This window comes from Equus caballus, chromosome 17 (assembly GCF_041296265.1).
Source record: "Equus caballus isolate H_3958 breed thoroughbred chromosome 17, TB-T2T, whole genome shotgun sequence".
In the NCBI taxonomy this organism is placed as follows: Eukaryota; Metazoa; Chordata; class Mammalia; order Perissodactyla; family Equidae; genus Equus; species Equus caballus.
Window position 1 is genome coordinate 18,057,894 of NC_091700.1, and position 21,902 is coordinate 18,079,795.

At 33.5% G+C, this 21,902-nt stretch overlaps 1 protein-coding gene across 25 annotated transcripts in view; it reads right to left on the reverse strand.

Moving 5' to 3' along the window:
* Window positions 1-21,902, reverse strand: part of PSPC1 (paraspeckle component 1) — a 109,793-nt gene that overhangs the window by 26,150 nt on the left and 61,741 nt on the right. For 4 of the 25 annotated variants that reach the window (XR_002800940.2, XR_002800938.2, XR_002800939.2 and 1 more), the window contains exons 7-8: window positions 17,011-17,068; window positions 13,459-13,628 (exon numbers count right to left, since the gene is read on the reverse strand). The exons of 18 other annotated variants lie outside the window; for them this stretch is intronic. Coding sequence is in view for 1 of the 7 variants with exons in the window: in XM_023621348.2 (XP_023477116.1) it covers window positions 11,253-11,438; window positions 13,459-13,628; window positions 17,011-17,068 (414 nt within the window). In the remaining 6 variants the exon portion in view is untranslated. Of the gene's footprint in view, window positions 1-10,586; window positions 11,439-13,458; window positions 13,629-17,010; window positions 17,129-21,902 lie in introns of those variants that run through there. 3 more of the 25 variants (XR_011427649.1, XM_023621348.2, XR_011427648.1) reach the window with 3 other exon arrangements.

Here is a 21,902-nt window from a genome sequence, read left to right on the forward strand (position 1 = left end):
GATGAGGTTGGAAGGATAGACTGAGACCAGATCAAATAAAGCCCTGCGGCCTACAATACAATTGGGTTTTAATTCAGATGGAAAGCTACTGCATTTGAAAACGGAGAGGGACCATGATCTAATTCATGTTTTAGAAGGATGCACCAGATACTAGTGGAGAATAAACTGCAAGAGCAAAAGTCAAAGCAGGACAAGTGGGGAAATTATTACAGTCCCCTTCAGTAATGACAGTGCCTTGAGAGAGAACATTCTTTACCAGGTAGAGGGACTTGCCCCAGTCTTTAAAATAGCAAAGGACCATAGGTACTTAAAAGCAAAACAGTAAAAAAACCAACGGATCATACCTTCCTCTCCATCAAGGAGCTACATCCCCCCCAAATAGTGAACACACTTACCTTCCGTGTCTCAGTTACTGGTATCACCATCACCTCATCATTCAAATTAGAAACTCCTAGATCACTTTGCATCTCTTTCTCTCCCACCAAGACACTAGTCTGTTAAAGTCACTCAACTTCTGAATTACTCCTGTATAGAATCTGAACAATCCTGACACTAAAGATCCTTTCAAGTATCATGTGCAGGGTCGGGAGTGGATCAATGAACTATGTGGTCCCTCTGGCTATTTCTGATCCAGTCACTCTTGTACTTAAAACTGTCCTGACTCATAGTCCCTCAAAGGTGATCAAAACTCCCTAACTTAGATCAAACACATTTTTATCTAAACTTTACTTCTTCCCTTCTTAGCTCCCTCCCCTAGACAGCTCCTCATTAACTGCTCAGGATCTCTGCTCATTGGCATCCTTTTGTCCACATCATCTTATCATCACAACCCTCCCTACCCTCTCCCTGCAAAAAACCTACAACTGGCAAGTACTTACTCACCTTTAACATCTGTCCAAAACTGATCTTAGTGAAGTCCTCCCCGTCTGCCCAGTTTAAGTAGATATCTGCTTCTGGGTTTTCAAAGCATTTCCTATTCCCTTCATTACTACCAATTAGTCTGACAGTTTGCTTACCCTCATCAAACTCCAAATTCCAAGAGGGCAGGAACCATATTTTGTTCATGTTTATATTCTTATTAGTAAACACCATGTCCTTCCTACAGTCGGTGTCATTCATTCACTAAACAAAAATTTAATAAGGACTTGCTAGGAAACATGAATAAATCGCTAAATGATAAATAAGATCCCTATGTTCTCAGAGCTAACATCCTGGATGGAATGAAGTAAACAAACAAATGAACAGGAAAACTTCGCAAAAAGATTTTGAGAGAAATCTTGTATGACAATAAAACTTTTTCAAGACTTACAGTATTTGCTTAAATATTTTATGGAAAGAGCATCAAGTAGATAATAAACACACAAGAAAAGTAACAGAGGTGAAAGGAGTTAAAGGTAAGCTTAATGTACACAATTTATTTCCTGAGAACTGGATGCTCAAACTCCTTTCTTGAACTCCTGCACAAACACCAAGTAATTATAATTACTACAGGCAATCATTCTCACTGACACCTAATGATGAATATACACTTCAACTGTGAAGTTCAATCTCAAATTATTCATTTAAAAAGACAAAAACAAACAAATTTCATAATTACAGACCACAGAATGAGACTTTGGGATGACAATCATGTAGAGAAAAGATAAAAATTTGACAAAGTTACTATTCCAGATCAGCAGTGTATGGAAGAAAAATAACGCAAACAACATAAGAAACTTTAAAATTTCTTAGAAGCTACGTTAAAGGGGAAAAAAGAAACAGATGAAAGTAGCTTAGTAGTATATTTTATTTAACCCAATATATATAACATGTAATCATAAAAGAAATTATTGAGATATATTACATTCTTTTCTTCATATCAAGTCTAATTCAAGTGATAAATTTTCTTCAATACTTGTATGTAGATTTGATTAAATTTAAGATGCAGAAGTAGATTCACATATCCAAGTTGTTCCTAATATGATTAACACCATACTGATAACTGAATTTAAGTTAATTACAATAAAGTTAAAACTTCAGTTACAGTCTCACTAGTCCCATTCTAAAGACTCAACAGCCACAAGTGGCCACCACAAGGGACAGCACAGCTCCAGCAGTAGACTTATTGCACCCACTTACTTCATCACAACTTTGTTATATCAGCAGACTAAATCACAGGATGTCGTCATCACCCGAGACAGGCATTTTCTAGTCCCTTTAGCTACAAGGGCAGCTGTCATTTTCCCTACCCGCATGAGTTACTTCAACTCTAGTGGTCCCTCTCTTTGCTCTTGAAGGTCCAGAACACAAGCACCATGAGAGCTGAGGTCACTCTACTTTGTGCAGTTGTACCTGCAGCGTCCAGACTGCAAGAAAGTACTGTCAAAAGAGCAACTGCAGAAAACCAGTATTGAGTGTTTTCAGTGTTGCTAAATTATTTAACTATATATTATACTTATGACCTGTAAAAAAAAAAAAATTACAAGAAACTGGTTGTGGCAAGTATTGTTCTTCCACATTGTTGAAGTTGCTGAAAAATAATTCAAATTATGAGATCTGCATTTTCAATCAACCTAGGGACTATCTCATCCATTCACAGGTCTAAAAGATCATGTGAAACATATTCTTCACAAAACACAAGCACATTATATTGCAAGGCAGAAATTTAAGAATCTGAATTAAAAAAAAAACAAAAGAAATTGCGTAAAGATTTTTTATGTTTTTGCCTTTTTATCCCCAAAGGCCCTCCAGTACATAGTCGCATATTTTCAGTTGTGGGCCCTTCCAGTTGTGGCATGTAGGATGCCACCTCAGCATGACTCGATGAGTGGTGCCATGTCCATGCCCACGATGAGAACCGGCCAAACCCTGGGCCACCGAAGCAGAGCGCGCAAACTTAACCACTCAGCCACAGGGCCGGCCCCCGCATTTTCTATACTGTATTTCCCAACCCCAAAATTTGCAGCCTATCATCTTCCAAAAACTTCTAACCTTCCTCTTACTAACCTTTTAAAAACTTTAATGGCTCAAGATAAAGGTGAATGTAGCATAATATAGAGCTAAGAACCAAAAATCAGGATCTTAATTTTCCTAATTAATCGTCAAGCATAAACCTAAATAGCAGCAACGAATTAAGCATAAACTTTCATGGCTGCCTAGTATGATAATAGTGGGGCTGTTAAATATGGGGCAGGAGTATAGGAAATGCATAATCTGAATCAGAAAACTTAAGTAATGTACAGTTTGGGAAGTACAGCAGAAACAAAAGACAGTTTCCTCTTTCAAAATCTATCAGATTTTTCTGCATTTATGTGCCTAAAAATAAAAAGTTAAGCACTCATTGTTGCAGAGAAATACCTCAATAAACTATCGAAACATTGCAACAGACGTTAAAATGATAATTTGATTGAATAAAACCAGTAATAAGTAATTGAACAGAAAAAACAAATCTACCAAGCTATCTAGGGCTGAGGTGGGAGGGGGTGTGAGCAGGGCAGGGCAGGAGGACCAGGGTGCCCTGCTCAGGTTTCACACCTTGCAGTTGGTGAGTGCCCCAGGGCCAAGTGGTTAAGTTTTGCACACTCCGCTTCGGTGGCCCCGGGGTTTTGCTGGTTCAGATTCTGGATGCAGACATGGCACCGCTCGTCAGGCCACATTGAGGCAGCATCCCACATGCCACATCTAGAAGGACCTGCAACTAAAATATACAACTATGTACTGGGTGGATTTGGGGAGAAAAAGCAGGGGGAGAAAACAAAAGATCAGCAACACTTGTTAGTTCAGGTGCCAATCATTAAAAAAGAAAAAAAGAAATCTATACATACATATTTTCTTTTACAAGACAGATGAAACAAAGTTTCACTCTCACCAGCTTGCTTGAGAATTCCATTTGGAAAATACGTTAACAAGCTACCTTGGGGTAGAAGCCAGGTCTCCTAAGTCCTAGACTTCCAAAGAGCAAGAAAATTGAGTCCTTAATAAAATATTTTTAAAAAAATGAGGGCGGGGTGGGTTGGTCCAAGGTTCAAAGATAAAATGGTAGATGAGAGGACTTCCTCGATCACAGGTTACACGTCCTCCCGTAGCCAAACCTATTTCTAGTTTACAAAAATCACAAAATGCTTGGTCAAAGCGGATTTCCTGGGAAAGCTGAGAGGACACTATGCCAGGGTAGTCTTTGGGAAGCAGAACAGAGAGACTCCCAGGTGACATCTGAATTACAATTAGAAATAAGTCTCTATGCTTGTTTCCTCTACGCAGATATTCTTAGCAGATACCACAAAGTTCTAGAAACTATCTTCTGAGATATTTAGAAGGCTGCAAACCAAGTGATTATTTCTTTACACTAATATAGTCACAACAGTTTGGAAACTATTATCCATACAGAAATTACATGCTCTCATTATGGACCAACTTAATTATTTTAATACACTGTGTCATTTTGAATAGACTTTGAATTATATATATGTATGGGCTGGACTGGTGGCTCAGCAGTTAAGTGCACACGTTCCACTTTGACAGCCCGCGGTTTGCCGGCTCGGATCCCGGGTGCAGACATGGCACCGCTTGGCAAGCCATGCTGTGATAGGTGTCCCACATATAAAGTAGAAGAAGATGGGCACGGATGTTAGCTCAGGGCCAGTTTTCCTCAGAAAAAGGAGGAAGATTGGCAGCAGTTACCTCATGGCTAATCTTACTCAAAAAAAAAAAAAAAAGAAAGAAATGAATTATATATATGTAGTATAAATCTTTGTAAAGTCTCACAAGACAGGCTATAACTTTTTACCATAAAATTACTTAACAATTCCTATTTATTGAACTCCTTGGTGGGCATTACTTTCTAAAGTGACTAACGAAAATTGAAGCTGCAAAAGCAAAGGAAACTACAGTGAATAAAGAGACTCATACTCTTAGAAAATACATTTATCAAATCTTTAACTTCAATCTAGAAAAGCAAAACACTAGCTCATACAAAAGAAAGGTCAGGCCGTCATTTTAATCCAACAAAATGGTATCTCTATTCATATTTACCAGGATGGTAAGAAAAGACCAGGACAGTTTTCTAGCACCTTCACCTGTCAGGCATAAGCATGTTCAAATATACTGACACACAAACAGATTATTACATCGTTTCATTTCTCATACTGGTATGGACAGTTGAAAATGGGTTAAGTGAAAAATTTTCAAATTGTACTTTTCCATATTTCCTCTTCACTTGAATTAACCAGTCTTGCAAACACAACAATAAAATCCTAGTCCACAAAAGCATAATAAATCCAGATTATGTGTAAGAATTAGCAGCCAATAGCCATGACATTGCCTAGTCAAAAATAACGGACTTTTTGCAGTGCTTGTTAACTGGCAGTAACTAGAAAAGTTCGAGAGTGTTTTGGACGGTCTCGGTGATTGGTCAGGGATCCCAAACAGATAACATACCAGGACAGTAATCTATGCCACTATCAAAAAATATCAACCAACCAAAAATGTTATTGTGTCTCTTTTGAGTAATACTTCAGAACAGAGGTTCTCAAAGTGGGGTCCGCAAACCCAACATCAGTATCAACTGGGAACTTGTAAGAAATGCACAGTTTACCCCACCTGAGACCTGCTGAATCTTCAACTGTGGTGTAGGGCCCAGAAATCTGTATTTTAATGAGCCCTCCAGGTGATTCTAATGCTCACTGTGGTGTGAGAACCACCGATTTAGAGGGATGTTCACGGCTGCTGTCCTTTAATTTAGAGCAGGCATTTTGTTTTTCCACTGTTGTATCTCAGCCCTGAGAAAAGGTCCAGTACACAAAAGGACCCCTCGATACCTAGTGGTACAATAAATAAATGAATATAGTGAAATTCTGAATGATATGATTCTCGCACAAATTCTGTATGACTGAGTAAAGTATCATTTTGTAGACAATTATTCCAATTACTATATTCAGTTTGCTAAAGTGCTAGCTTCATAGTTATCCTAATGTTTAAAATATTCTAACCAAGTCCACGAACATGTAAATATTCTAACCAACTCAAAGAATTAACATTATAGACTAAGTGACCACTGAACAAGTTACCACTAGCCTCAGAAATTATTACAAGAGAATCACTATGTGTGAGATTACTTTTCCTCATTACATAAAAACACCAGGCAACATTTGTAAATCTAAGCAATGTCTCACATTTGACAGGAATTTACATTATCTAGTAATCTGAAAATACCCTGAAGAAAAATTAACTACAATTATTCTGGCAAAATGTACAATAAAATGTTTTCTCTATTTTCATGCAGGAGATAATATGAATAACTGGCAGAAAATAAATTATTTAAATACAAAAATAAAATGTAAGTAACTCATAGGCCAAAGATAGCAAAGTTAATAGTGATAGGATGGTATTTACACAGTTCTTCAAAAACTCAAAAACACAGGCAAAAATTCACTCACATTCACAAGAGTCTGGTTGGTTGACATTTTGCATAAAAGAAAACACCACTAGGAATAACATGCCTTAGAGACCCAGTCACAGACATAATATGAAACACAACGGGTTACTGTGGCCACTGATTGAAGTTTGAAGTTTTTGATACTCCCTCATACATATTTTCTACCTTAACTTGAGATGTACAATAAATAAAAACTTGAAATTGACTTTGTAATGACAATTTCGGAGCTTGAAACAAATTTTAGACATAAACATCAATTCCAAAGTCTTCAACACCATGAACAATGCAATTATACAGAATATTTCAGAAATATAAGGTCCACTTACATTACTACTGATGTAGTGCAGGCAGGACCCTTGTGTTTAATAACTAACTAAAAATCCTTTCTTAATAACTGTAACTTCTTTAAAAATAAGGAAACTTGAAAAGAAAAATCATGTATTCAAACTAAAGAAGTACACTTCTTAATCCTACCTAATCCCACCAATTCGATTTTAAGACAGAAGTGCCTTATATGAAATCTGGGTGATTATATTCTACAAAACAGAATATACTATCGTTTAAAATTCATTTCTTTAATTCAGAAAGACAAACAGTAATTCTAGCTTAAGATGTTTAAATAAACAAAGATCGTTCAAGCCATAAAACAATATACTGGGAAAAGAATTTCTTAAAATGTATACTATGAACTCTGGCTAGATTACTTTAATAAATGCAGTGTCCTCCATTTGGAAAGTACAAGCTTCTCTTACTGAAATGGAAAATTAAGTAACATAAAACAAGTACATAATGCTAATTCCATCAGGTAAATAAAAATATAACCAAATATTAAGTTTCAACCAAAAGGAACCCTTAGAGACACTTATAATCTAAAGAGTTTTATAGAAAAAGACAGGAAGTCAAACAACATTCCCAAGATAACACAGCACTGTGATTGACCCTTTAAATATTCAGTCTTATAAGAGTCAAACTTCAATCACTAAGTTATTCAATAATCGAGGAAAAAGAAAATTTTAAAACATTTTTCCTACACTTAGAAGATAGTGCTTCTGACATGAAAAAATAAAAGGTAACACAATATATAACGCATAAATCCAGATTTTAAAGATCACATACCAAAAAAATTTATCATCAAATACTATAAAAATAGTGAAATTCTTCACTCTTTCCCTAGAATGACGTTCTATAAATTACTTGACCACATTCAACAAGGAATCTGTATGCATACTTCCATTTTACACAACTGGAAAAAACAGTATGTAAAGTTGGGCACACTAAAATTGTTTCCTATTTTTAAAAAATTTAGTAATGAAGGGTGCTAGAAAGGAAATACTGCTGTGGTAAAGCATGAAATTATTGTCAATTTATTTAATCATGATTTGTTTATGATGGAATAAACCCTTACTGGGCTATACAACTTAAGAGATAGACGTGCTACTGACTTTGAAGTAGTTTGCCCCCCTTCCACCAAAACTAAGTCCCTGTCTACAAATATCTATCTAACTATGAAGTAAACACAGAAAAACATTTACAACTGTTGAATCTAGCAGTTAGGTATGTGGGTGTTCACAGTCTTATTCTTGAAAAATAAGAAGTGTGACTTTTTAAATCATTGCTATCCTCTCAAATTTCAGAAATGTATTTTAACATATTATTAGGTATTGTGACAAACTCTTAACACATACAAAACATTTAAATACAACACTACTCCCCAGGAAATTTCCTCTATTTTTGCAAAATAATGTGTCCCTTTTACTTCTGACTGGTCCCATTTGACACTAAATTTCAAACCTTTTAAAGGTTTCAATATACATTTGATCATATTCTTTCACAACAATCAATCACACATTTATGTTTCTTTTTCTCATTCAGAATCTAGGTTGAAATTATCAACCTGACTATAAATCATTCACACTGAAATTGAGCAATTATTATACATTTTACAATATAAACATAAAGTTACTGAAATATTTAGCAAGTATGTTTCTGAATAAAATCTAAAGGTATAATTTCAATTAGTATTTGAGAAACAAGACCCAACGTTTCAGATATTATCTTGTTGATAATTTCTATTCAACAGCAATTCCAGCTGTAACAGATATTTTTTCCTAATATTACTGATGTAGGGTTAAAAACAAATATTTAATTTCTTCTATTGAATGCTCAGCACTGATTTTAAACAGAATCATCCAAAAACTCAAGGAACTGAAATAGGAGGGAACCAAAAGTTCTTTAAAACCTAGATCTGTCAAGAAGAAAATCAATGCATTTATTTTCAAAATAAACAATCATGGGGAAATTCTGACAAAATACACTGCTAAAATAAAACACTTAGGAAAATGGGTGTTCCTTTATTTTGTGCATATTAATTACACATTAATATCATATAAAACCTAAATTCTGCAGACTTTATAAACTCGGTGTTTCAAATCATGACACACAAAGAAACACATTTTGTGATAATACTAAAATTGTTTCATATTACCTTCTTATGGAAAGAATTATGGTAGCATATATAACAAATTGACATTTATTTAGAAAAGCTAATACTATTCTTTATTTTTGTATCTACCACTTTTAAGCAATTAACATTCAAGTATCTTCCTTGGTATCCTAATTCACATGAAAAATTCCTGAATGAACCAGCCACAAAATTGTTTAACTATACAAAAACACTAAAAACTGAGTAACTAGGAGTTCACAGATGCTCCACTTGACTGTCACTCAGAAGCTGACTGTTCCCAGGGTAAACTTGGTAAGTACTGGAACAAGGATTTTCTTGATGCAGGGGAAAAGCTGTGTAGAACTCTGTTCCTGGAGCCAGAGCTGAGCCGGACACTAGAACGTTCAGGAAATTAGGACATCATCTCTTTGTGCACTGGCTTTCAATTGTTCTTGAAATCAACCTTACAAAATTTCACAGCCTTGGCCAAAGATAGCTTGGTATTAACATCAAAGGATAAAGTTTCTCCCAACCTGAATTCAGCTTTGAAGCAAAATACAATGCTAAAAATTACCTAAGGATTATATGAACAAAAATACAGACGATAGGAAAGGCATATTTAGATGCAGTAGACATCACTTAAAAATTAAAGCCAACGTTAAAACTCTCCACACCGCTACTACTGTAACAAATTAAAACAAATACCACTCTACTCCCTGCCAACTCAGACTCATGGAAAACGTGACGAGGAAGTCTGTATTATTTTACAATCTCCAAATTGTGTTTTCAAAGATTTATCAACCCCAAATACCAGTGAATACTGAAAATTTTAGAAAATAATTCCATCTATATGGTTGTGTCTAAAAAATAGAACATAAAATAGTACATAAGAAAAATTTAATTGGTACGTAAGAATGCATCTCAATTATGCTTTACAGCCACCTGCTTTCATGCAAGATTTTAAATAACCAAATTTCTTTCTTTCCAAAGTATGCATTCCAGCAAAAACAGAAACTATGCAAAAATGAGAGGTAATATTCACATACTGTTGATTTAAAAAGAACACACTATTCTTCAGAACAATGCTAAAAGCATGATCTAGTAACACCATGACATGTTACATGAGAAATAACTATGCTATATGATCAATGGCTATTGCATTAGATTTATGATTTAAGTTTCAAATATAATTCCTTAAATGTAATTTTAAATTAAACATGCCTAGCATACAAAATTTTAAATACACTGAGGACTTTGTTTTGGAACAAAAATTAAAATGTGACAAAAGCAGTTTCTCCCTAGCATTAAAAATCAAACTTCAAAATACCTAATTGATAATAGAGGGATCTAACCTGATTCCAATGACCTTAGCCATTCCCAAAGTAATTCTGTTTTTCCAAAATCAACCCTTGAACTGCATTCCTTGGAGACAAACACATCTGGCCTGTCAGACACGTTTTACTGGAGAGAATTACCAAACTATATGGAAATATTTATGACACTGCAGAGTCAAGCCATCTTTAACACTTCTAGAAACCAGCATTCTCAAGAAATGCCTAAATTCTTCTAAATCGCACAGCAAATCCTCACTTAACATCCAACCTAACGGTACTGTTTGATTTTAAAGAAAATTTAAAGGTTAAGATCTAGATATTAACACCAAATAAATAATGGCAGATAAGATGAAAAATAGATATTATTTATAAGCAAAAGAGATTTGCCTTCAAACAGTTTGCTTTCAAGATTCAAAAGATTTATTTGGAGAAATCAGCACAGGACAAAGATATCCTTAATATTCCTTGCCAGAATATTTGAATATTCAGAATCTATATGAAATGCAGACAGTAACTCTGATTTCACAGAACATCAAAGGTTTATACAGATGTGAACTCCCATTCCCACTCCTCCCCAATATTGCTCTATCTACCCCTTATTGACATGAGCTTTCACTAAGCTTCTATCTTCAGTGCTACTTGCACAAACTAAAAAGCAGAAAATCATTTTCATTTTTAAGTGGCTGAGATTAGTTAAAGCAACCAAAGTATTACTGTTACAGCAATCTTAGTAAAACTATAAGAGAATACCACTAATAACGTTTTTAAATTATCCAAAATGATTTCTTTATTGAAATTAACCACACAGATTTCACAGTACTATGGCATACTTACTTTAGCTAAAGTCACAAACACATTTAAACATTCACAACCATGAGCATTACCATTCTAATCTACAAAGATTATGAATAAAGAAAAATACAAAAACCTCAAGTTTTACAAAAGAAAAACTTTAAAGTCTACATACATTAACAATAAAACCATTTCTTCCTGGTAACAGGTGAAAGTATAAAGGCATATCACTGAATTTTTTTTCTCTAAATAGCCAGGAATGAAAGAATGTTTAATATCTACGACGCTTATTAGGGCCTTCAAAGTTGCTCCCTTGGCTTCCTCTACCAAAACCACCGGGACCACCACTAACAGGACCTACACCACTCATTGGTGCTTGAGGGGTTTCAGAACCTGTTCTACTACCCATAGGTGATCCCATCTGAGACGGCGGTCCTTGAGGAAATCTATCATTGTGCTATAATACCACATAATAAATATGAAGTCCATTTGGAACACGCCAAATATAAGTGACAAGAAAAATTGGCAAAATCCCAAGTGGTGGTGTCATGAAGTTCAGCAGAAAGTCCAGCAGAATCAGGATCACACATAGAAGGAAGAAAGGAGCAATTTAATTAGTTACTACGTTAAAAAAAAAGAAAAAAGAAAAGAAAAAAGAAGCATCTGAAGAGTTACATATTGCTAATGCTATACCCCAATTTCATGAAAAAAAGAACTGATTTTATGAAGGAAATGCCATACTAAACCTAATCAGTATTATAACACTGTTCTGGTCTCTTTTATTAAAAAGCTTATATCACACGTAACTGTGCTGCCTAATAAATACTTTTAAAACATCAGAGAGATAAACTGGGAGCAGATCACATCATCTGAAAGAGTAAACATTCTAAAAATTAAAACAGCAATGCTTTTAACAGATAGAGTACTAAGTACAAATACAAAGAGTTATAATTTCAATATGAAAATTTATGAAGTGCTCTTCTGGAAAGTATTATTGAAAAAATAGTTTTAAAAACTGACTATTAACATGCACTATTAAATATCTGAATCACATATTCTGAGAAACTTCACAATAATAAACACTAATATCTCAAAGACTGACTAGAACCCCCTATTAGCAGTAGTAAAATGTAAGTGTGAGAAAGACCAAGGGTGATATTTAAATACAGTTTACAAGTTTAGGGAGTGGAGTGGGAAAATGGGCCAGTTAATGTTACGTCTAAGTTACTAGTGAAGATTATATTCTACACAAAAACCTAACCAAAGCAGTACAAGCTTTCACTAGCTTTCAGATATTTTACTATAAGATAAAGCCTCCACTGAAGGAAACAAGTACACTAATTATGCACCATCTGATCATAGTAGATACTATTGCACTGCCTGTTTTTCTCCCTGTACAAAGGCTCATTGAAAAAGAAAAAAAAATTGTTAGCAAATCCAATTTTTCAAAATTTTTAAAGACTGCATTTTAAGTAAATAAATTTAAAACTGATAAAGCATTGCATCCATCCATTGTAAGATGCAGTCTCTTCGAACATCTCTGAGATCAGGATGGATTTACAGCTGTGGTATGTCTGGTTTAATTGGCAGTGCTTCTTTCTTAGGAGCAATGGCGCCTCGAGATTTGTTGTGGTAGTTCCAAAACTAAACTGCCTTTTCAAAATATACAATCAACCCATTTTCCTTTTCTAAATGTTATTTAAAACAATCAATAACAAAAACCAAGTGAGAAAATGTTTTACCAATATAAAGCCTCATTTAAATAGTGACGGGCTTTAAGAGAAATGAAAAAAGGGATCAGTTTTGCTACTGCTATTTAAATATAATAATTACAAATGAAAAACGTTTTTATAGTATTTAACCCCCACAAAGATATCTTCACACTCTCAAATCAAAACATAAAATTGTCTACTTTAAATTTAGGAGCAAACGTAATCAGTAATTGTATAATAAGAATGCAACCATATAAATTTAAAAGGTATTTTAAAACTTTAAAGAAAATTATTTTACAGTTAAAATAAACTCTGAAATTAGTCATAAGTGATCTTTTCACTAAAAATGTTCACGAAAAATTGTGTTTTCACACATATTAGAGTTTTGTCCCCCACAAACTCCACAAAAGGCAAGGAGTCTACACAGGAAAAGAAAACAATCACAAAATACTTGACTGTTACATTGAATGCTGGTAGGAGATGGATACAAATTAAAAGCACTATAAAAATAACTATAATTAACAGATATATTTGCTATATACTTAAGTACAAAAGCATGCCATAGATAGTAAACCTAACTCTTGGGATACTTAAAAAGTGCCTCTCATAAACCAACATCAACTTCACAAAATTCTTTCTTCTTCATTGGATATTGATCTTTACTGGCAAAACAAATGATGCCAAATTATGTTAAGTGTGAAGTTACCTTTGGGGTGGAAGTATATATTATTGAATATAATCAAAATAATGTTTATGATACATTACCACTGCTCCATTATCTGGCATCATTGGAGTTCCCATATTTGCAGCTCCTTCTGGTCCCATGGCAGGACCAGGACCCATTGGTGGGCCAGGTATAGTTCCTCTGTTGTTCATATTCATACCCATCATTGGAGGAGGACCTTGGTTACCAGCAGGTGCTGGGCTAAACGCATCTATGCAAAACAATCTTTACTTAGAGCTGTCCTAACTTAGTTTAGTAAACATTAAAAATTTAACAATACTTATGCAATCTACATAGCAACACTACTACTATTTTCAAAATCATTTTCCTTCCTTGATAATGGGACACTCAATCAACTACTCTATAGCAGAGCATTACCTATGCTATACAATTTTCATCCCCAAAACAAATGTACATAAAACAAATGAGATAGCTATCAATTATTCTAGGACATTTGAGACTGTAAAAACTTGAAAGTTTTTTAAAAAATCAGTATTATTTGCTGTAATCTGCTTCTGAACCAAATATTCCCTTACAATGGTGACCATGCTCTACTAGTTTAAATGGAACTTAGGAAACCACTTTATTTTCTTAAAGTCATGACTAAAAATATTAGCATGTAAATTGCATTAAGTTGTGAGAGGAGAAACCATTTCCTCCAATATATATATAAAGTTCAGTGTAACTAAGCTCTTGAGTTTTATATGGTTACTTACTAAACACCTCCCAAAATTATAGGATGTACTGTTTTTTAACTTCATGTAGAAATATGTAATCCAAATCAAAAAACTGACACGACTTATCATGACTAAACTTATTTTTATAAGCAACTGCTACCAAATGCAGATCAAATATTAATACAGCTATTTGAATTTTTTCAACATGCTGTTATTCTGGAAAAAGAAACAATTAGATATACCTCAAATTTTTTCATCAGAAAGATATCCACCTGTCTCATCTTAATTGCAATGGTGTTTGAGTTGTAACACTACATTTACAATGGCCTCAAATACAACATTTTTAGATATCTTCTTTGAATTTTTTCATTTTTAAAGTACTCACACATTATTAAAAATTCATAAGAAAGACTGAATCCACCTTAAAGAGTTTTATTCTAGTATTTCATTATGTAGGTCAATTTTACGACACTCAGAACTCAATTTCTCAAAAACACGTTGTTAACAGGAGTTGAAGTTTTCATTCAACCTCACATTATCTAATGCAGCTGGAACTCTATATGGCTGAGTCCAGGGAGCGGCTGCGAGGAAGAAGTCTTACTCCCTATTAGTCCCTGGCAACAATGCTCGTTCTGAACCCAATTCCCAAGAATCTAGCAACTTCATAGGGAAGGAATTATTTCCTCAATCCCAAAATGTTCTTGCTCACAAATCTACACTCTAACTATCCAACAACATTCCTACTCCCTTTGCAAAGCTGTAAATAAAAATTTTTATGAGACTTCCACATCTCCTACACTGGACATGAGGAATGTTGGAGACAGTATCTAACAGGAATCTTACCTCAACTTTCCCCTAAAAAACACATCAAGGATCTCTTTGTAACAGAATATAACTGCTACACCTAACTTGTGAGATTCAATCCGAACCATAAAATTATGGGTATAAAAAATAAAAAATAATATTTCTAACTATCAGTAGTTAAAGTAGAATCTTATTTGTAGTATTTATATCTTCCACCACACAGCTACACATAACCTAAATTTAAAGATCTAAGAAATGTAAGAATTATCTGGACCCTTGAAAAGCAGTTTCATAATCTATGTTTCACTTGGTATACACACTGGTAATACAGCAGAAAATCTACTGCCACATGCCATGAATGAAACTTGATAGGATAATTTACTCACTTAATAGCAATATTTAACTGCATGATAATGATTCATAACTCCAGTAAACCATGAGGATAAAGTCTCACGTAATAAAATATAAAGAGTAGAAAATTAAATGGATTGCACTTTAAGAGGAGTTGAGTAAGTGCTCAAATATAAATATGGTTCTCTGGTGAAAAAATTCCGTAAAAGTTTTTAATTCTCTCAAATTCCTAACTAAATAAGGAATCTAAAGGCATACTCTCATATTTATTCTGATAAAGTTGCTAATCAAGCAGTCAGAATGGTTTCAGGTTCTCTGCAACATCATAAACGTTTCAAGTTTGGCTCTGATGTTGATACTCTAATAACTACAATCCATAATACTCTCGCATCTATAATCTTTAAAACCCCCTGGACTATACTGTATACCACCCCACAATTTACTCTGAAAAAGACATAAATACTGAACTACTTGTACATTATTATATCCTCAACTGTGCTTCATAATTTACAACTTCTTGCGTACTCTTTGTTCAGTGATTATTTCATGTGTTCACTGTACTAACTTCATAATTAAGTTCTTTCTGGGTAAGGACAATATTTCATGCTTCCTTTGCAAAGTACAGATGCTGGTAACTATTTATTGGTAAATAAGAAAAGTGATCAAGTAAACAGCATTAAACAATTTTAGTTTATCTGAGTGGCAGTGGCAAAGAAACTGGCATGAGAGGAAGGGAGGAAAAAGACTGATTATGGAAAATGCTCATTCCCCATATTAGATGTTTCAAGATATTTTATTCCATACACCACATACTGTAAGTACAATTTAGACTTTTGCAGTGGGTGTACGTGTTATGCATATTGGAATGTTAAGTAATCTTTACAACAGTATGCACATTTGAGTTATGTAAAGATTTTGACCTCACGACAGCTTCTGTCTGACAATGTGAAATGAATATATAAAATTTAATTATTTATCTAATTCTTAAATGTATGACATTTCAAATTTAATGAGACCTATGAAAACAACTGCACTTATTTTTCCCTGAGCGTATTTACTTGATACTGTTTCCCTGACAAGCTGGTTATACAGCCAATCAACAGTGAAGATGCTAATTAATATAAGCACTTGCTTAAAAATTTTACATCAACTCTAAAGATATGTATTAGCCTAAATGTGCAAGACACATCTCATTTCCTTGACAAGTCACAGATGTCTCTAAACAGTGTACTTCTGTGCACAATACTGTAGGTTAGGGCAAAGTACATAAGACATTCAGTAAAATGAATAAAAATAACTTTCAAGTTACACAAAAGGTTATCCTAAAATAGAAATTTATAAAATACTCTCAGAAAGTTTAAAAACACTACAACTCAGAAACTATCAAATTTGCAAGGTAAGAAAGCCAATCTGAAGGCATAAAATTTGATTTTAAAAAATGCAACAGCATAGCTCTGCATTACACCATGCAATGACTGAACAAGTCTCCAGATGTATTAAAACCTGGTTACAGGTTTCTTTCATGAAATCTATTAATGTATAATACAACTTTTAGCCTTCAAATTAACAAAATGAAAATGTTCTTCCTGAGCATTTATTTCTAACATACTTTTTCAATTTAATAAATGAAGAGATTTCATAATTACAAGTGTTGGTTCCAAACTTTAGTTTGTTACTGATATGCAGATACCACAAACAGCATGTACAGTTCCCAAAGAATTGCAAGTAAGTTACAGAAGCCTTTTTGCTTTAAATCCCTACCTCCCATGTTTATTGCTCCACGGGGACCCATATCACCCATTCTCATTTCCTGTTCTCTCTGTAAGTAAACATAGTTGTCACAGTCAACCTATCGATCTTATGACTTCACATTTCCCATCTAAAATCAAAAATAAAAGAATAAATTGGGACATCACTTTCCATTAAAAATATTTAAATTTGCCAACATTATTTACTTAATAACACTGAAAATAAACTTCAGTCTCTCAAGGCTTTATATTGTAAGTGCTTAGAGCACCCAGTTTATACTGCTAGATTATCAATGAGTCAGATCACATAAAATCTACCACAGAATAATTTTAATGTTTTTATTCCAACAGATCAAAGACACATGTCCAGATTCCAAGAAAGGAAAAACCAGTAATAACCACCACCAGGGCCAATTATTTTTTCCTCTCGGGTCACTAAAGGCTTAAAACAGAAATGACTGTTAACTACTTTTATATTCAAATGTATAAAAATACAACACAAAGAGCTTTGGATCACTAATCTAAAAATAAAGTTATACACAATTTTCATTTTTGAAATACTATAATCCATCTTTGCATTTCCACTTAAGTACTCACGCATTATTTCGCCGAGGACCTACAGATACGCCGTAAGTCTCCACTACACACAAAATTACTGAAAACTTGACATAACATTTTTCCTTTATTTGAACAAGCATTTTACCTAGAAACCTAAAAGTGTTATTACACAGTTGGCAAGATCTGAGACATAATGCTCTTGAGGTTAACTGACACACAAAAGGTCATACAATGTACAAAATGTTTTAAATTTCAGTATAGAAACTTCTTCCTAAAAACTCTTCATTTATTAATAACTATATAAAATTAATTTCAATGAAATCTCTACGTGAAATTACTTAACATATTATATGATTGAAATTTACACTACTATATGATCTTTTCCAGTATCAGACAAGTGAATTAAATGTAGCAATCATAAAAAACACTGAGACAAAAGTAGCAACGTCCAAACCTAAAGACAGCATAATTTTTCTACCTTTAAAAGCAACTTTATGAAAATGTGTTGCAAATTTGTTTGTAATGAATAATGCAAAACACTGGTGAAAAGCACCTATAAAGCTAGAAAAAGAGGAAATAAAAGCCTATGATGGATAAATGCCACTAAGCAGTACATCCACTGCCCATCTAATCTAACGGGTATCCCTCAAAAGGTGATCTTTAATGAAGCTATGGTACAAGAAAAACAACACTTACGTGGCAGCATGAAGAGATATTTTGTCACATTATTTAGAAAATTTAAATGCCAAATCTTTATCAAAACTGTTTTATAACTTTCCTAAAAATAAGTATTTCTCTTCTCATAAAACCTTTGACTATTGTAATGGATAGTACTATTGACTGGCAAAAAAAAGCTAGACTATTTTATAAAACTGACTAAAAAGCCACAAAATTTTCCAATTATATGGAAAATACTATTTTATAATCACATTTAGCATTATCACCAATAAATCAAACCAAGGTGTCATTTCCTCATCACTAGAGCCTACTGATAAAGTGTAGACTGCTTCAGCACACCCCAAATCTTCCAGGAATTATTTATATAGAGCAGGTACTTACTGAAAAGCTGAGTGCATTCCAGCACCACACAATAAGACATATGGATTTTATGATCATGACATTTTGTGAAGACAGGGTTTAACTTATACTTTTACTTTGGGATTTCCCTTAACTATGAAAGATCAGGAACACAATATCTAACCACCAACAGAGGGTGAGTATTATAGTCTCACTGTTCAAGACTTGAATTTTCAAATCCCCCTTGCAAGCACTAACACACTAACTGGATGCCTATAATTCATTGGTGGGAATAAGAAGGAGATGCAACATTTTTATAGTCTCTTTATAATTTCAGCTTTATCTATCACTTTCTGAAACAACAACGTTTAGCTTATTTATTCACAAAGTTAAGTACTTTCCTGAAAATTATTTGTAAATTATGCTATTATCTCATTTTCTTCATGAACAAAATTCTGTGGAAAACATATTAACATACTGAAGAGATCTATGGTTTTAAGTCAATTACTCGACAGTGGCCGTAATATTCCCATTCTGATGCTCTATTATAAACTGGCTCCAGTTCTAAACTATCTTCTCTCAATGAGATCATCAGCATGTCTTACAAGAATCCATGGTAATGTGGCCTATCACTATGTTAAAATACCAACTATTGTACACAGTCATGTGCCACACAACTACATTTCAGTCAAGAGCAGACTGCATATAGGACTGTGCTCCCGTAAAATTAGTACCATACAGCCTAGGTGTGTAGTAGGCTACACTACCTAGGTTTGTGTACGTATACTGTACGATGATCGCATAATGATAAAATTGCCTAACAACACATTTCTCAGAATGTAACACCACTGTTATGCAACGCATGACTGTATAACAGCATTTTTCACTAAATATACATACCCTCAATTTATTTGCTAATACTGACATTTCCTCAAAGAAAATTACTGAGTACTATTTCACACAGCTTCACTCATAAGATTAACAAAAAGAGACAGTATAATTAAATCATTTTTAACTGTTTAGGAGTAGAGGTTTCCAGCTTCCTAGTCAAGTCTTAAGGTTACTGTTACTTTCTATAAACCCACTGCTATATATTTCTAGCAAAATGCAAGAGGTAGAGATTATGTTTAAGAGTAAGGATATCAATGGAAATTAAGGCAGTACTTCTCGTTATAACTTGATATAATCAAATATTAATGAGAATCACTTTAAATTCACTATAACTGTGTACCTACCCAAAAAGCAATACACAAGGCCCTCAGTTCTCCTATGAATTACTTCTATGCTTTAAAATAGAACTGGTATACAATATGTGTGATATTTTTACAATACAATTTTTAATGATGCTTTATTACTTTACCAAAATTTAAGAGTTGTGGTTTAACATGAAACAACATATACGTAAACAAAATCTCAAAAGACTGTGGTACAATAAAATTATAAATTTATGATGAAAACTCAATTTTAATTAATTCAATTAATCTTCACAGCAACCCTATGAAGAGGATCTACTGTTATCCCATTTCAGAGATCATAAAACCAAGGCACACAGCTGTTAAATAACTTACTCAAGGTCATACATACAGCAAGCGGTTGAGCTGACCTAAAAAATTCTGTCAAAATAGTTTATAAAATTTTCACCTTCACAAGTCACTTCATTTTTCAAGAATTCCAACAGAGATTAACAAAAGGCAACATTTTAAATTTAGCCTTTTCGTTAAAAGAATTATGCATATCTACTCCTGAATTATGCATATCTACTCCTGAAAACTTGTCACTGAAGTGTGCTTAAATTCACAGCTGACCAAAAGAAGCAAGCAAACTATGACTGACTTCCAGAACCACATCTCAAAGCAGGATTCCACTAAAACAGCAGTTCTCAAAGTGTGGCTCAGAGTGTAAAGAGTCCCCAAGACGCTTTCAGGAAGTGCACAAATTCAAAACTATTTCATGTCTTATTAAAACTAGAACATACTTGTAATACTACGATCTAATTGAGCTTTTCACTCTATTGACATTCGCATGGATGGTGCAAAAGCAATGGTGAGCAAAAAACCCTGGTGTTTTAGCAAAAATGAAGATGCTTGCATTCAATTTTTACTAGTAATCACTGTATTCTTTACATGTATACACTGCAGTTAAAGAATTTCAATTATGAATACCTGGATGAAGCAGTAAAATTATTAATTTTATTAAATCACTATCCTTGGGTACATGTTTTTATAATGTTCTATACAACAAAATAGGTCATATACATATAAAACACTTCTGCTACATTGTGAAGCAGGGTGGTTATTTCAAGAAAAACCATTCCCGTAACTGGTTTGCAAGCTAAATGAGACACTTTATACTTGGAACACGGTTTTTTACTCAAGACAGCATTTGACAGACATACTATGGTTACTGACTTTTGTATCTAGCAGACATTTTCTAGCAAGATCAGTGGTTGATATTAAGAAATATGTTTTTAATTTTGTATAATAAAAAACACTAAAATTTGAAGATGTGCATAACTCAATAGATCATTATTCTTCTAATGTTTGGTACATGATATTACAAAATCATGCATGGGGAAAAGATCCATTCAAGGAAGACGAATGGACTGTAATGCACAAGAGCACTTTCAAGAAACTACTGCTTGTCAAGTTTTACTCCAGTATAAAATACTATTCACAATTATCTGAAAAGGTTAATATATACTTGTTTCCATTTACTAATTACCCTTGTGAACCCAGATCTTCTTCATGTACTTGAATCAAAAGAGCATTTTGCCATAGATGGAACGCAGAAGCAAATATGGGAAGCCAGTCATTTTCTAGAGCCAAACATTAAACAAATTTACAAAACAGTAAAACAATATCACTCTTCCCACTAAAGTCCAACATTAAACAGATTTGCAAAAAAAATGTAAAATAAGGTCACTCTTCCCACTACAACCCATTTTCTTTCAAATTTCTCTTTTAGTTTCTAATAGGGTAAACACTGATATAACCTAAATAAAAGCTCTTTGGGGTTTTCAATTATTTTTAATAGTGTAAAAGGATTTCAAAACCATTAGGTTTGAGAACCACTGTTTTTAAATTCCAGTCAGTATTCATTCATGAAAATATAAAGTAGCAGAAAATTGGCACTAGTGGAAATTTAACTAAACCAGTATTCCCAAAATTGGAGAACTTGACATTGTTCTATGTAGAATATGAATTTTTTCTTTTAATAGTTAATACTTAGAGCACCAATCTGTGATTTTAAAGATTGTCATAGTTTATTTTCTTTTTAGGTAACCTAATTTAAAGGAATTACATGGTACAAGATAAGGCTAAAACAAAACAT